The 15,538-nt window shown below is 42.7% G+C and overlaps 1 protein-coding gene across 1 annotated transcript in view; it reads right to left on the bottom strand.

Moving 5' to 3' along the window:
• Positions 1–14,681, bottom strand: part of LOC126199275 (myrosinase 1-like) — a 338,624-nt gene extending 323,943 nt beyond the window's left edge. The window contains exon 1 of the mRNA XM_049936084.1: positions 14,535–14,681. Within this exon, the coding sequence (XP_049792041.1) occupies positions 14,535–14,670 (136 nt within the window). The 5' untranslated portion in view covers positions 14,671–14,681. The remainder of the gene's footprint in view (positions 1–14,534) is intronic.
• Between the last annotated feature and the right edge of the window lie 857 nt (positions 14,682–15,538).

Raw genomic sequence — 15,538 nt, 5'->3', positions numbered from 1 at the left:
ACAGTATAGACGCTATTGAAAGGGTAATACGGCACGTGAAGGGAAACGAAAATCTAATAGTCATGGCAGACTGGAATGCAGTTGCAGGGGGAGGAATAGAAGAAAAGGTTACAGGAGAATATGGTCTTGGGACAAGGAATGAGAAAGGAGAAATATTAATTTAGTTATGCCATAAATTTCAGCTAGTAATCGCGAGCACTCTGTTCAAGTGTCACAAAACTAGGAGATACGTTTGGAAAAGGCCAGGTGATATGGGAAGATTTCATTTAAATTACATCTTGGTCAGACAGAGATTCCGAAATCAGATACTGCATTGTAAAACGTACCCAGAAGCTGACATAGACTCAGATCATAATTTAATAGTGATGAAGAGTAGACTGAAATTTTAGAAATTAGTGAGGAAGAATCAATACGCAAAGAAGTGGGATACGGATATACTAAGAAATGACGAGATAGGCTTGAAGTATTCTCTTACTGATGCTTTTTTTTTTTTTTTTGTAACTCTGTAACTCTGTTCAAAAGTCAAATTGCAATTGGAGATCATACCACTACTTGGTCATTACGAATAGTCAGTCCTAAAAGGTGAAAACTGAGGTTAAAGAACACTGTTTTTAGTTCTAACTTGTTCGTTTCTAAGTTATCCAAGCAGATGAAGGCATATCACGGACATATAGGCAAGAAATCAGCTACTTTCTATTTTTATTGTGCATTATGAATGAATTGTGAAGTTAATAGTTTATAACTGTTACTATAATTTCCTTCCTGTATTATTATTTGACAGAGGAGGCAGACAAATCTTTGATCTTTTAAAGCAAATGAACCATTGCACTTCATCGTTACATTACTTATTTGTTGCTCGCTTCTGTCGGCACTGTTATTAACACAGCACTGGTCGCTTTTCCTATTTTCTGTAATAACGGGATATTTCAAACCAATGCAGAAAAACTTTTATTTATAGATGAAATATTTTAGCACTGCTGCAATGGCAAATTGGTATTTCGTTTTCTCACTCGGTTATTAGTAAAAAATAGAAAATATTTAACAAAAATAACTTTTTTCTTCTAAATTCTTGTGTTGATCGCTTGGTGCACAGTTTTTCAGCGTTGTTTCAACAGTTGACATTTCATAATGACTTGCGATGACAAAGTTCATGGCTTTTGCACAACTATAATGTACTGGCCCGCACTTCACTGCTTGTTCCTAAATTTTTAGGTGAAATACAATACTGTAATGATGCCCAGATCTCCATATTTTTAATATTTCTCACGACAATAAATGGCAAACTTGGTTCGGTTTTTAATTTAAGAAGACAGTGTCAAGAAAATACGGGACCTATTCGCGTGTCAACAAAAATTCTAGAGACGCGGGACACACAAGTAAGAAAAGGGGACAGGCCCGTTTTTTTACGGGATGAATGGCAGGCTTATTCAAATGGCGCTTCACGACCACTGCTGCACCAACAACTTGCTAGGATGACAGAGAAGTATTTACGTGCAATTCCTAAGTCATAACGACGTTAGATATGGAAAGTAGTGAATACTTCGAAATAGCCATGAGTCTCGACATGGAGCTTAGCGCCATACAGCGCCCATATAGAAGTTGTAACTTCCAACTGTGTGTTTCTGTTTCTTCTGTGTTTCTTCACCTCCCAATCTATTAAAAATCAACGTATTACCAAAACTATGTACCCACAAAGTGTTATCCATCTTAAACTCGTATGCTAACCTTTGACCAAACAGAACCTAACTTGAATGGAATGGGGAGAGTAATTATTCCTATGAAATGATATTCCAAGACAACTATTTTAGAATGAAGTATGTATTCAAAAAGATCTACACAGATAATGTTGGTCTGAACAATACTATGCTTAACTAACTGAATAATCATTTAAAAGCGTACACTGTTAACACAGAATTTCTATAGAAATCTAACAGCTTAAACAGTTGATACCTTAATGCATGACTCGGGGAAGTGGAGTGATCTTTCTCTCAGCTCTGAGCACGTTAATTAGCTGACAATCGATCCGACTAACTGCGCAGTGCTGCCGTCTTACATCGAACTTCTTCTCTTCAAAAAATAAAGAATGTATGAGACTGCGCAGAGGCAAAGACTGTGCCACAGCAGGACGAAAGTTTGTGTAACAGTAACTTAACTTGCTCTCTTTCTGAATTGCGTCATCCTTCCACAGAAGCAGATATATGTACGTGTTAGCCAGCTATTTACCAGCACCTTTCGGCTCCGGCCGAGAGATGTCTCTACTTTATAGACAACTGAATGTTAACTATGACATTGTAAAATTAGATGCAGCATTTGTAAGATACCCATCAATATTTTCATATGACAATAGCTAACAGCTGTATGGAACTCAGCCTGTTTTCCATGCTTTCTGAGATACGAAAAATCGCTAAAAACGCAACATTACTACCTCTACATCTGCTATTCACAATAAAGTGCCTGGCAGAGGGTTCAATGAACCTTACATGACTCTCTAACTACTTGTAATGTACGTGTTAGCTACGCTTTGGTAAAGAAGTCTCACGGTATTTCTAGCTTTGTAGCAACAAGGAAAAACACTTTTATATGAAATATTTTTTTTCGTAATGTTTTTATTTTCATTGGCGCCAGCTGAATTTGTGCTATTAGTTGAGTGAATGAAGGAAAGTGTGTGGTATAATATTGGCATTTGTGATGAACTGACTATACGACAGCACTGGTTACGAAAACTGACAACGGCGGGGAGAGCGGTTTGCTGACCACATGCTCCTCCGTATCCACATCCGGTGACGCCTAAGGGCTGAGGATGACACGGCGACCGATCGGTACCTTGGGCCTTCAAGGTCTGCTCGGACGGTTCTTGTTTGTTTGAGTATATGGTAGAGTGAAAACATGACAGTCGCGAGAGGGAGTCATACATAAGTGAAAATTTGACAATTGTAATGTACCAGTTTACGGTATCGGAGAGACGAGAAACATACTCCGATAGTTCAGTTATTGCAACTAGAAGGCTATAATGGATACCAACCAAATGGGAGAGAGTGCCTCCCCATGCATTTTGTGCGGCAAGAGGGATTGCGTTCTCGAGGCTAGAAGATTCGGGGCTCGGACGTTATTACAAACTACAAAGACGAATGAGCAAATTTCGGATGTTCTGCGTGAACAGTGACCTGTTTTGGATAACTTATATCCGCGTGGTGTACTGTACGAGTCGTAACCTACAACTAACACACTGAAGAGCCACAGAAACTGGTACACCTGCCTAATATCGTGCAGGGCCCCTGAGAGCACGCAGAAGTTCCGCAACACGACATGCCGTGGACTCGACTAATGTCTGAAGTAATGCTCGAGGGAATTGACACCACGAAACCTGCAGGACTGTCCATAAATCCGTAAGAGTACGAGCTGGTGGAGATCTATTCTGAATAGAACGTTGCAAGACATACCAGATATGTTCAATAACGTTCGTGTCTGGGGAGTTGGGTGGCCAGCGGAAGCGTTTAAACTCAGAAGAGTGTTCTTCGAACCACTCTGTATCAATTCTGGACGTGTGGGTTGTCGCATTGTCCTGCTGGAATTGCCCAAGTCAGTCGGAATGCACAATGGGCGTGAATGAATGCAGGTGATCAGACAGGATGCTTACATGCGTGTCACCTATCAGAGTCGTATCTAGACGTATCAGGGGTCCCATAACACTCCAACTACACACTCCCCACACCGTTACAGAGCCTCCACCAGCTTGAAAAGTCCCTTGTTCACATGCAGGGTCCACGGATTCATGAGGTTGTCTCCATACCCGTACACGTCCATCGGCTTAATACAATCTGAAACGAGACTCGTCCGACCAGGCAACATGTTTCCAGTCATCAACAGTCCAATGTCGATGTTGACGGACCCAGGCGAGGCGTAAAGCTTTGTGTCGTGCAGTCATCAAGGGTACACGAGTGGGCCTTCGCCTCTGAAAGCCCATACCGATGATGATTCGTCGAATGGTTTCTGTCACGTTGAACGATTCTCATCAGTCGTCATTGGTCTCGTTCTTGCAGGATCTTTATCCGGCCGCAGCGATGTGGGAGATCTGATGTTTCACCGGATTCTTGATATTCACGGAACACCAGTGAAATGGTCGCACATGAAAATCCCCACTTCACAGATACCTCGGGGATGCTGTGTCCCACCGCTCATGCGCCGACTATAACACCCCGTTCAGACTCACTTAAATCTTTTCTTTGGCGCTTCAGTGCAGTTCGAAATGAACAATTCGTACAGTGTTGAGCAAACATTCAATCGCAGACAATCTGTGTTTGTTTGTCCCATAACAGGTTAACAAGAGTGCCATACGCCGACTGTTGATACTGATTGTGCTTACGTGTGAATGTTGCATTCCAAACTGCAACATTAGTACAGACATGGTAGATGAAAGTGTATAAGGTAGTGACAATATATCGGAATTTGCATTCAGTGACTTTCTCTCATTGATAGTTAGCCTAACCAGACACTCGAAAACATTTTGCACCAATTAGATACGTTCAGTGTGGCTACTCTCAAAACAGCTTCTCTAGCCGACCATCATCGATCCAACTTCATGGTATAACTGTGTGCTGTAGAAGAAGCCGCCGAAAGACGAGTGGAATATTTCTGTGTAGGCAAGCTGCGCCGCCGCAGACAATACTGAACACTTACGAGTGTTCGTGTTGAATGGTAAGAATATAAAATGTAGACTAATAACTTGAGAAGTAATCGAAATATTTTTGACGGTATTTTTCTGCAAATATGATAACAAAAATTTTTAAATACGTAATACACCTCGATGTGCGCACCATTTGTTGCGCGACAGACATATAATCTGTATTCCACTTCTCTCGAAGTGTTTTGTAGCATTGCAGGCGTAATACTATTGCGACAGCTGCACCAAAGCGATGCCACCGATCTGGCAGATCAGGAACTGATGTATGGTACGCCTGATTCTTGATAAACCCCACATAAAACAAAATCAAGTGACGTAATATCTGCTCTTCTGGGGAGTCTCCAGTCCAGCGATCTGGGAGTTTGTGATCCAGGAAATCCTTCACAATGTTCTCAAAATGGCATGGCTCGCCATCCTGTTGGAAGATCATGCCGTGAGCAATTTTTGGAACAGAATACAGCTCCAACATGTCTACGTACGTTGTTGCCTATGGCCTATAACCTGTCCTTCAACAATCCACATCACCCATTCACTTTCGGAGTCACGTTCGCATTCTAACACTACGTGGGGGTCAGTTACCCATACGTGGCATTGTGCGTGCGTACTGTGCCGGAAGTGTGGACTGTAGCCTCAACCGAGAAACAGACGAAATCAAGGAATGCCTCGTTTTCATTCATTTTTGCCAGAATAGTCTCCCCGAATGCCTTCCGTTATGACCTATCCTCAGGCTTGATTTCATGGCCGACTCATCCATACTTTGTAAGACACTGTGGAATGCATGGCACTCAATGGCAAGAAGCAGCACCATTCAAAGCAGAATTACATACTCATTCCGTGGCAAGAAACAATAAAGTTGGATACCAATAATTTCGAAACCTGCTAACAGGGAGCTCCCCGTTAAATGCGAGAAAATACTGAAAATCATGCAAACAAAAATAACGTACGACCAATAGGCGTATGCTTTAAATAGAGCAGTTCACACTCCGATTTGCAAGCAATAAGAGATACCCATAAATCTGCAGAACACCATGTAACGAAAGCAGCATCTGTTTTATGTGAAACAAAAACAAATTTTGAACCGTTTACCCCACCCAATATTACGGATGCGAGATGAACGCAATCAGATTAGAAGTAACATATTTACAACGCAATCCAAAGAGTGCAACACACACGAGAAGCCTTAATCAGAAGTAAACTGCGATAAAACCAACTTCTCTTAACTATGAAACAAAAACAAACATGGAAGACTAAAAATTAGCCAATAAGAAAGCGATATGATGCATTGATAAAGTTGCAACGCTTCAAGTTACGTGTCAGCGAACCAAGGGTGTGTTACCAGAATCCGTATATGATTTTCGCCCCCGTGGTCCACTTAGCTACTGAGGCTCATTTACGTGAACATAGCAGAACGCGCATGCGCACACGGTACCAACCGCCACAAGAAAACACAGAAGAGATTTTGAGTTACCATACTTGTACATCTACATCTTTATTCGGCAGACCACAGTGAGATGCATGGCAGAGGGTGCGTCCCACTGCAACAGTTATTAGGATTTCTTCCCGTTTCACTTATGGAGCGTGGGAAGAACGATTGTGGTAAGCTCCTACGGGATCGAACAGCTGAGGTCATCAGTCCCTGGGCTTACACACTACTTAATCTAACTTAAACTAACTTACGCTAACACACACCCATGCCCGAGGGAGGACTCGAACCTCCGACTGGGGGAGCCGCAAGAACCGTGGCTAGGCGACTAAGACCGCGCGGCGAAGAATGATTGTTTCAATGCTTCTGTGCTTGTAGTAATTGTTATTATCTCACGATCCCTACGTCAGCGATACGTAGAGGATTGTAGTATATCCCCAGAGTCATTTAAGCTGATTTTTGAAACTTTGTTAACAGACTTCTCGGAATAGTTTACGTCTATCTTCAACGGTCTTCCAGTTCAGTTCCTTCAATATCTCTGCACATTCTCCCACGGAACAACAAACCTGTCACCATTCGTGTTGCCCTTCTATGTTAAGGTATTCTCTGTATACGGTAATCTCTGTCAGTCCTATTTCGTAAGGGCCCCACACACTTGAGCAATATCCTAGAACCGGTCGGACGAGTGATCCGTAAACAGTCCCCTTTGTAGACTGATTGCACGTCCCCAGTATTCTAGAAACAAATCGCTAACAAATATCTCAATTACGTCTCAAGTTATTACATTTTACATTATTACATGTTTAATCCGGACACCCTGTAGAGTACAAAATGCAATCATCTCTTCTGTAGCCCAATTCGGCCAAGGGATCGTATCCCCCCAAATACAAATAAGATCTTTACAGTTTTCTTGCCGCATAAGTACTGTATCCACCGCTACGGTCGCAGGTTCGAATCCTGCCTCGGGCGTGGATGTGTGTGATGTCCTTAGGTTAGTTACGTTGAAGTACTTCTAAGTTCTAGGGGACTGATGACCTCAGAAGTTAAGTCCCATAGTGCTCAGAGCCATTTGAACCATACACAGCCGCTCCCATCAGACACCGCGCCGAGTCTCAACTTTGCGCGCATAATATGCAGCGTCGTATCTTGTCTCAGTGCATCTTTTTATGTAGGTATCAGCGGCGGGCCTTCAAATCTTGTAAAGGTCACTCGGCAACAGTTTAACGGCGGCCTGTCTGACTCCGTAACTGGCATCTCGCGTCCGCCCTACAGGACGCATACCGCTGTATTGTTGTTCCTAAGGCTGGCTGCCAAACTGACCTTCGTCATCCAAAGTGACCTGGCCGATCTGGCCGGACAGTTCCCATTTTTGGCAGTTCTTGTCCCCAACGGATTCTGCCGGAACCCCTAAAAGTTCTGGTTTTTAGAAGTCAAATCAAATTAATACATAACTTTCTTATAAATATAGCATTGTAAAGGTATCTGTACTCTATTTCAGTGTCGTATCCCTATCTCACCATGACGTGCCGTATTATGAAATGCGTTCACACGGCCGCTTGATGATGCGTTCAAGTTCGAGATTTTCAATAATGCTTGCGCTGAATTTGCTATTACTGAGTTGGATTTTTTTAGCGCTAACGCCAGTGCTTTCACATGTATTTCGTTGGAGTGGATGTTGCAGAACATACAGCACACGTAATAGGTTCTTTGTTCACCTTGTTTAGAGAGTAAGAAACTCCGCAACTAACTTTTAAAGTTAAGTGTATTATAATTATGCAGTAACTAAGAAAGTGCTTGTGTTTTACGTTATGTTTGTTGTATTCTCATTTCGTTGTAAACTTTAGTAATGTATAACAGTTACAGAGTACTGCTCCATTTCGAGCAGTGAACGGTTGTAAAATTGATCGTAGCTTCGATTCTCAGAAATATGGTCACCTTACGTTATCTCGAATAACAAGATTCGTCCACTCTCGTATCCAGACTGCCTCCTTAATAATATTATCCCAGAAACCCCTAGCTGACCACATGGAGGGCCCATTACCGAAACCGAATTTGTGTTTTTCCGCTATGCTTTTCTCGGCCAGTGCAGATTTTTTTTCTTGCCCGCGCCTTACTTTGAGTATGTTTGATGACATTTACTTAACGATTGAGCTGTACCGCCTAAAAACGACTTTTGTTTCCAGCAGCTATAGAAATAAAATAATTACGAACGCCCTGGGGCCACACGGACGCAATGACAAGAGCAAAGAAGGAGAAAGCAGTTTAAGAAAACATAAGATTACGTTCCGTCCATACGTTGATGCACCTTCCGCAAGATTTGGGCGAGTTCTGTCTAAATGCAGATTTCCACACACAGTGACCTCACTTGGCCGCCACTGGAGTGGCGTCACCGAAGTTGCCACTTGCCTTTGGAAGACCCAAATTTCTGTCGCACCACACGAGTGATGGCACTTTTAGTCATGGCACAAAAGTTAAATACGTTTGTAAACCACTTTCCTTTCCCCCACCGTCGGCTACAGTCAGAAGCAAAACAACAGCCACCATACTGATTTCACTGCTTGCGAAGCGAACGTAAGTATTTGGTGGTTTTCCTATTTATACCTGTATATTACGAAAATATGCATCTTCAGGGGATACACCGCATTTAAAACTCTCCAAAAGGCGTCGTTTTTATATCGTTTTTTTCTGCTACAATGAAAGGAAATGCATCTTCGTTACATAAAAACTTCATGAGCACACCATAGTTAATTTACATGGCAAAAGTGCCATAGATATGATACGTGAATTGGGACAGTAATCATTAAAACAAATGCATTTTGCGTTGCAGCAGGAATACTTCACAAAATATCAAACACCAGCTTTCTGCTCCGAATGCAAAATCATTTCATTACCGCCCACCTACATAGGAAGAAACGATCCTTATAATAAAATAAAAGCCTGCATGGAAAAAGATTTAAGTGTTCGTTTTTCCCGTGCGCTTTCGAGAATGGACTGGTACGCTAATAGCTTGAAGGTGGATCGATGAACCCTCTGCCAGGCACTTAACTGTGAATTGCAGAGTAATCATATATATGTACATGTTTCTGTTATATAATGCATAGATAAGATGTGTGTGTGTGTGAGTGTGTGTGTGTGTGTGTGGGTGTGTGAGTGTGTGAGCAAGTACTATTGAGTAATTAGTCGTAAGTGGTTTTTATTTTCATAGCAGCTCCCATAATTCTGCAAATGATGAATACACATGCAGTATATTAGGATTCTTATATTTAGCAACTTCAATGCTCTTAAACACTTGCTCACTAGATTTAGAAAGGAAGTAAGGAGCAAACTGGTGGCACTATAATTTCAGACTGAGTGTTGCTCTTAATTCAGGACATCAACTATGTTACAGTGTCTTTTCGTTCACTTGCGTGATGCATAGCTCCAAAAATTCGGTGTAGAATAACTTTAATATTTCATGTTATTTAACTGATGTGGAGTGCAAAAGTGAAAATATTAGCTTTCAAATGAGTCTTGAGACTATTGTCAGTAGCATCTGACACATCACACAGAAAGTTAACATTGCAGTTTTAGGGACGTGGTATAAATATTGGAGAGATGTCAAGTATCATTTGTAGTTTCACTCAAGAAAGTACTTAACTCGATATGCGGCTCAACAAGTACTCGAAATTTACTTTTGTTATCAGAAGGTGGTTCAACAATGAATTTTGTTTATGAGTGGTACTTGGTTTGTGTAAGACACAATTCTGTACGAAACCCACTTCCAGATCCTACAGTTATGCTTTTTCTTCTTCTTGTTAGATTCTTAGCTGAATTCTAAAACCGTAACGTAAATGACAATACCAATGTCTGTCCGAATAATCTCAGCTGAGGCCTTAACAAAAACCGTGCAACTAGAATTTTGAGAGGAGCATGTGGAAATAGCAGCAAACGGTGACCCTGCCATATCAGCCGTCATGCCATTTGCTGTGGCGCCACTTTACTTGCATATGGAAACCTGGCCTAACAAATGTAAGAGAGTCTGTTTCTACCATCTGCAAAATTAAGGAGCCTTCTGGGCAGGATGGAATATGATTTCGAACTTCGTTCATCTGGAATCTATCACATTCCCTGCGAATGGGGAACATCTTCATTGGACAAAGGCAGTGCAGTGTCTCCCTACGATGCACTAAACATATACTCAATGTAAGATTCGTATAGAAAAACAGGTCTGAGTTGACCGAGCACAGCTTAATGGAAAAGCACATCTTTGTTTTCGAAGAGACATTTTTCATCTTCTCAGTTAATGGTTCTGGGACAACTTTATTAAGGAATGTCGAATCCTGGTAATCGAGATAAAGGTGTTGCCCTCAGCTTAGCTCGACCATCAGGCTCTGAAGCAGCAATACGGGAGACGCGCCAGTGTGCATCAAGTGGGGCAGCGATTGACGGAGGACGCTGATTACCAGCTACGTCAAGAATACGCCGGAATGCTGTTAAACCGCAGTGGAGCGCAGATACATGTATAAGGAGATGGACTGTGATGCATTGGCACTTCGCCAGAACACACGAAGAAACCTCGTGTCCACTCTATGAATTCATACGGCGAGAAACGCGTAAAGAATTTATTGGAGTGAGACGCCGCAAAAACCTTCATACACATATCCCTAAAACCGGCCGCGGTGACCGAGCAGTTCTAGGCGCTTCATTCCGGAACCGCGCGACTGCTACGACCGCAGGTTCGAATCCTGCCTCGGGCATGGATGTGTGTGATGTCCTTAGGTTAGTTAGGTTTAAGTAGTTCTAAGTTCTAGGGGACTGATGAACTCCGATATTAAGTCCCACGATGCTCAGAGCCATTTGAACCACATATCCCTAAATTGTGTTCCTCAAGGTACTCGTTACAATCTCTCGAGGCTTGTCCATGTATTTCTGTTACATCCTGTATATCATGGACAGTAACAGTTGTATCCATTCGCCTGAGTTGCTCAGGATGCTAATGTCTCTTCCAATGAAGCCTCTCAACTGAAAGTGACGTAACGTATTCAGGAAGCCTTCGGTCCAACTTTATCGCCAGCTATCTGGAAGTAAACATGAGCTACGCCGTCTGCAGTCAGATTACTAGAACGAAAACAACAAACTGAATTCCCACAATCGGATCTTACTTGCAAAATCCATGATGGTAACCTGTTCATCTCCTTCATCTCATTCGCCTCGTACGGATTACTACCCAATCGAAGTCTTAGTTTGGTGTTTGTGAACTGTGATATCGTCACGATGAAGACTTTGGCGAGTCAGGTGCTTGAAATTGTAGTATTTATACAAGTTTTTTGAAAAAAGAAGACGTTCGTCAAAGGAGAATGGTATTAAGCGTAACGTGAACTTCTGTTCATTTCAGATACAATCACATTTTATGATTTTATGACAATCATAACAGCCCATCTTCAGATGCTATGTTCGGCATCTGGGGAACGAGAAAACATCCATTACAATCGTTGTCAAACTTTTCAAGTGAAACTTATCAGTCAACATTACCGCAGTTTGTTAGCTCTGCAGGAGCTTATTATCGATGGGTGGTTTCAGGTGGATGTGGCATACCAGAAGAAACTTGTACACTTTCTTCCTTGCCGAACTGAACGCTAATAGCGGTATGGGTATGGAAATGAGCGTTTGAGACAGGTCACATTACTTGGTAATCCACGAAAAGTCATCGAGTAAAACAAAAGTGATATTTGGTGTTCCCCAAGGAAATTATGTAGGCTACCTGCTGTCCCTACTCTATATAAATGATTTAGGAGACAATATCAGCAGACGTCTTAGATTCTGCAGATGATGCTGTCATTTCCCGTCTAGTAAAGTCATCAGAATATCCTAATCAATTGCAAAAGTCTTAGGTAATATATCTCTATGGAGCGAAAAATTGCTATTGGTTCTAAATAACAGTTATTTGAAGCCATCCACACGCGAACTAAAATGAATCCGTTAAATTTCGGTTACACGATAAATGACACAAATCTAAAGGCAGTGAATTCAACTGAGTACTTAGTGATTGCAATTGCAAACTACTTTAATTGGAACGATTACATAGTAAATGTTGTAGTAAATTTTACGGGGAAGGCGAACGAAAGACTGCGTTTTATTGGCAAAACACTTAGAAGCTGCAGAATCTATTAAAGAAGGAAGACATCCATGTAGACAAAAGCCTAATCTACAGTACTGGCCATTAAAATAGCTACACCAAGAAGAAATGCAGATGATAAACGGGTATTCGTTGGACAAATGTATTATACTACAACTGACATGTGATTATATTACATTTTCACACAATTTGGGTGCATAGATCCTGAGAAATCAGTACTCAGAACAACCACCTCTGGCCATAATAACGGCCTTGATACGCCTGGGCATTGAGTCAAACAGAGCTTAGATGGCGTGTACAGGTACAGCTGCCCATGCAGCTTCAACATGTACCACAGTTCATCAAGAGTAGTGAATGGCGTATTGTGACGAACCAGTTGCTCGGCCACCATTGACCAGACGTTTTAAATTGGTGAGAGATCTGGAGAATGTGCTGGCCAGGGCAGCAGTCGAACATTTTCTGTATCCAGAAAGGCCCGTACAGGACCAGCAACATGCGGTCGTGCATTATTCTGCTGAAATGTAGATTTTCGCAGGGATCGAATGAAGGGTAGAGCCACGGGTCGCAACACATCTGAAATGTAACGTCCACTGTTCAAAGTGCCGTCAATGCGAACAAGAGGTGACCGAGACGTGTAACCAACGGCACCCCATACCATCACGCCGGGTGATACGCCAGTATGGCGCTGACGAATACCTGCTTCCAATGTGCGTTCATCGCGATGTCGCCAAACACGGATGCGACCATCATGATGCTGTAAACAGAACCGGGATTCATCCGAAAAAATGACGTTTTGCCATTCGTGTACCCAGGTTCGTCGTTGAGTACTCCATCGCAAGCGTTCCTGTTTGTGATGCAGCGTCGGGGGTAAATGCAGCCATGGTCTCCGAGCTGATAGTCCATGCTGCTGCAAACGTCGTCGAACTGTTCGTGCAGATGGTTATTGTCTTGCAAACGTCCCCATCTGTTGACTCAGGGATGGAGACGTGACTGCACGATCCGTTACAGCCATGCGGATAAGATGCCTGTCATCTCGACTGCTAGTGATACGAGGTCGTTGGGCGTTCCGTATTACCCTCCTAAACCCACCGATTCGATATTCTGCTAACAGTCATTGGATCTCGACCAACGAGAGCAGCAACGTCGCGATACGATAAACCACAATCGCGATTGGCTACAATCCGACCTTTATCAAAGTCGGAAACGTGATGGTACACATTTCTCCTCCCTACACGAGGCATCACAACATCGTTTCTCCAGGCAACGCCGGTCAACTCCAGTTTGTGTATGAGAAATCGGTTGGAAACTTTCCTCATGTCAGCACGTAGAAGGTGTGGGCACCGGCGCCAACCTTGTGTGAATGCTCTGAAAAGCTAATCACAGCATCTTCTTCCTGTCGGTTAAATTTCGCGTCTGTAGCACGTCATCTTCGTGGCGTAGCAATTTTAATGGCCAGTAGTGTACTAAAGACACTGCCTACACTACGTTTCTCCGTCCTCTTCAGGAGTATTGCTGCTCGGTACGAGTTCCTTACCAGATGGGATTGATGGAGGACACAGAAGAATTTCAGAGAAGGGCAGCTCGTTTTGTATTATCGAGAAACAGGAGAGAGGGTGCCGAAGACATGATACGCAAATTAGGATGGCAACATTAAAACAAAGGCCTTTTTCGTAACGGCGAGATCTTCTGACAGAATTTTAATCACCAACTTCCTCCTTCCAAAGCGAAAATACTTTGTTGACGCCAATCTACATAGGATTCATGATCATCGTAATAAAATAAGAGAAATTAAAGCTCCCACTGAAAGATTTAATTGTTTGAAGCTTCCTGGCAGATTAAAACTGTGTGCCGGACCGAAACTCGAAGTCGGGACCTTTACCTTTCGCGGGCAAGTGCTCTACCAACTGAGCTACCCAAGCACGACTCACGCCCCGTCCTCACAGCTTTACTTCTGCCAGTATTTCGTCTCCTACCTTCCAAATTTTACACAGCTTTAATCTGCCAGGAAGTTTCATATCAGCGCACACTCCGCTGCAGAGTAAAAATCTCATTCTGGATTTAAATGTTTGTTTTTTTTGCACGCTATTCGAAAGTTGAACGGTTATTGTCGCGAGTAGCTCAATGGCCCCTGCCCCCGGAGAAAAAATCAAATTGTCACCGGAAATCTCATGTAGAACCTCTGCATTAGTATCCAATGACATCGCCCCGCTTGCTTACGTAGGTGATAAAAACAACTGAGAACCGTACCCTCCCCTACCTCCCACCTCCGGCCCGCACTCTCTCCTCTCCCCAAACAGGATGTAGGGGGGACTCACCGTCGACGTCCCAGGCGCCCTCTATCTGATAGGCGGCGGTGGAAACGGCGAACAGGAAGTCGTCGGGGAAGCTGTCGTTCTGCGCAGACGCGGCGGTGGCGCAGCTGCCAACCACCAGCAGCAGCAGCAGCAGCATGTCTGCGTCGACTCTGGGAACTTGCGAGGACCGGCGCCATTCTCTTTTTATATGCCGGCCACTCAATTTATCGGGACAACAGCCTCCCGCGGAGTAATCTCACACCATCTCAGCTCTGAGATTACTCGCGGAGCACCAGCAGAAGACTGTTTCGTCATTCTCTGTGTCTAAACCAATATTTAACCCTAACTGAAGCTTAACGAAACCGTTTTGGTATAATATTTTTGGATAATCGATTAAACTGTTTCATTGACAGTATTTCATTCAAATGCTAGAATTCGGAACTACACAATTTCATGTTCAGACGTCCTTGGGGCAGTCCAGCTAACCTGAAACACTGAAGTACATAAAGTATTCCAATTGAAATTTTTTAGTGTTACTGCAAGCACAAAATTTGCAGGTTCTTCTGTGCACACTATACGAAAGCGTGCGTTAAGTCTCCATGTAGTGGGTGCACACAAGAACGGGTGTGTTTTATGCTGACAGTACTGATTTTCGATGTTGTTACGTTTCGTACCAGTTCATGTGTATCATTGTTTCGGTTGAGCTGGGCTGCCAAAAATACGTCTAAAAGTGAAATTCTGTAATTTCGAAACTGACCATGTGAATTAATAACCACAGATAAAACAGCTGGACGTTTTAATGAAACAAATTTGAACGTAAAAATACGGCATTTCAGTCTTTGATCGCTATTTTGTTTTTTATTTCCAGTAACCGGTTTTAGGCTGTCATAACAGCGAACCAATAGTTCTGTACTGACTGGTTACTCTGAAACTGCAATATACGATCTGAAGATGGGCAGCTAGCCTGAAACCGGTTACTGAAAATAAAAAAAATAGCATTCAAAGACTGAAATGCCATATTTTTA

The sequence above is a fragment of the Schistocerca nitens genome, chromosome 8 (assembly GCF_023898315.1).
Source record: "Schistocerca nitens isolate TAMUIC-IGC-003100 chromosome 8, iqSchNite1.1, whole genome shotgun sequence".
In the NCBI taxonomy this organism is placed as follows: Eukaryota; Metazoa; Arthropoda; class Insecta; order Orthoptera; family Acrididae; genus Schistocerca; species Schistocerca nitens.
The sequence above is the reverse complement of the archived record's forward strand: the minus strand, read 5'-3'. Positions and strand labels throughout refer to the sequence as shown.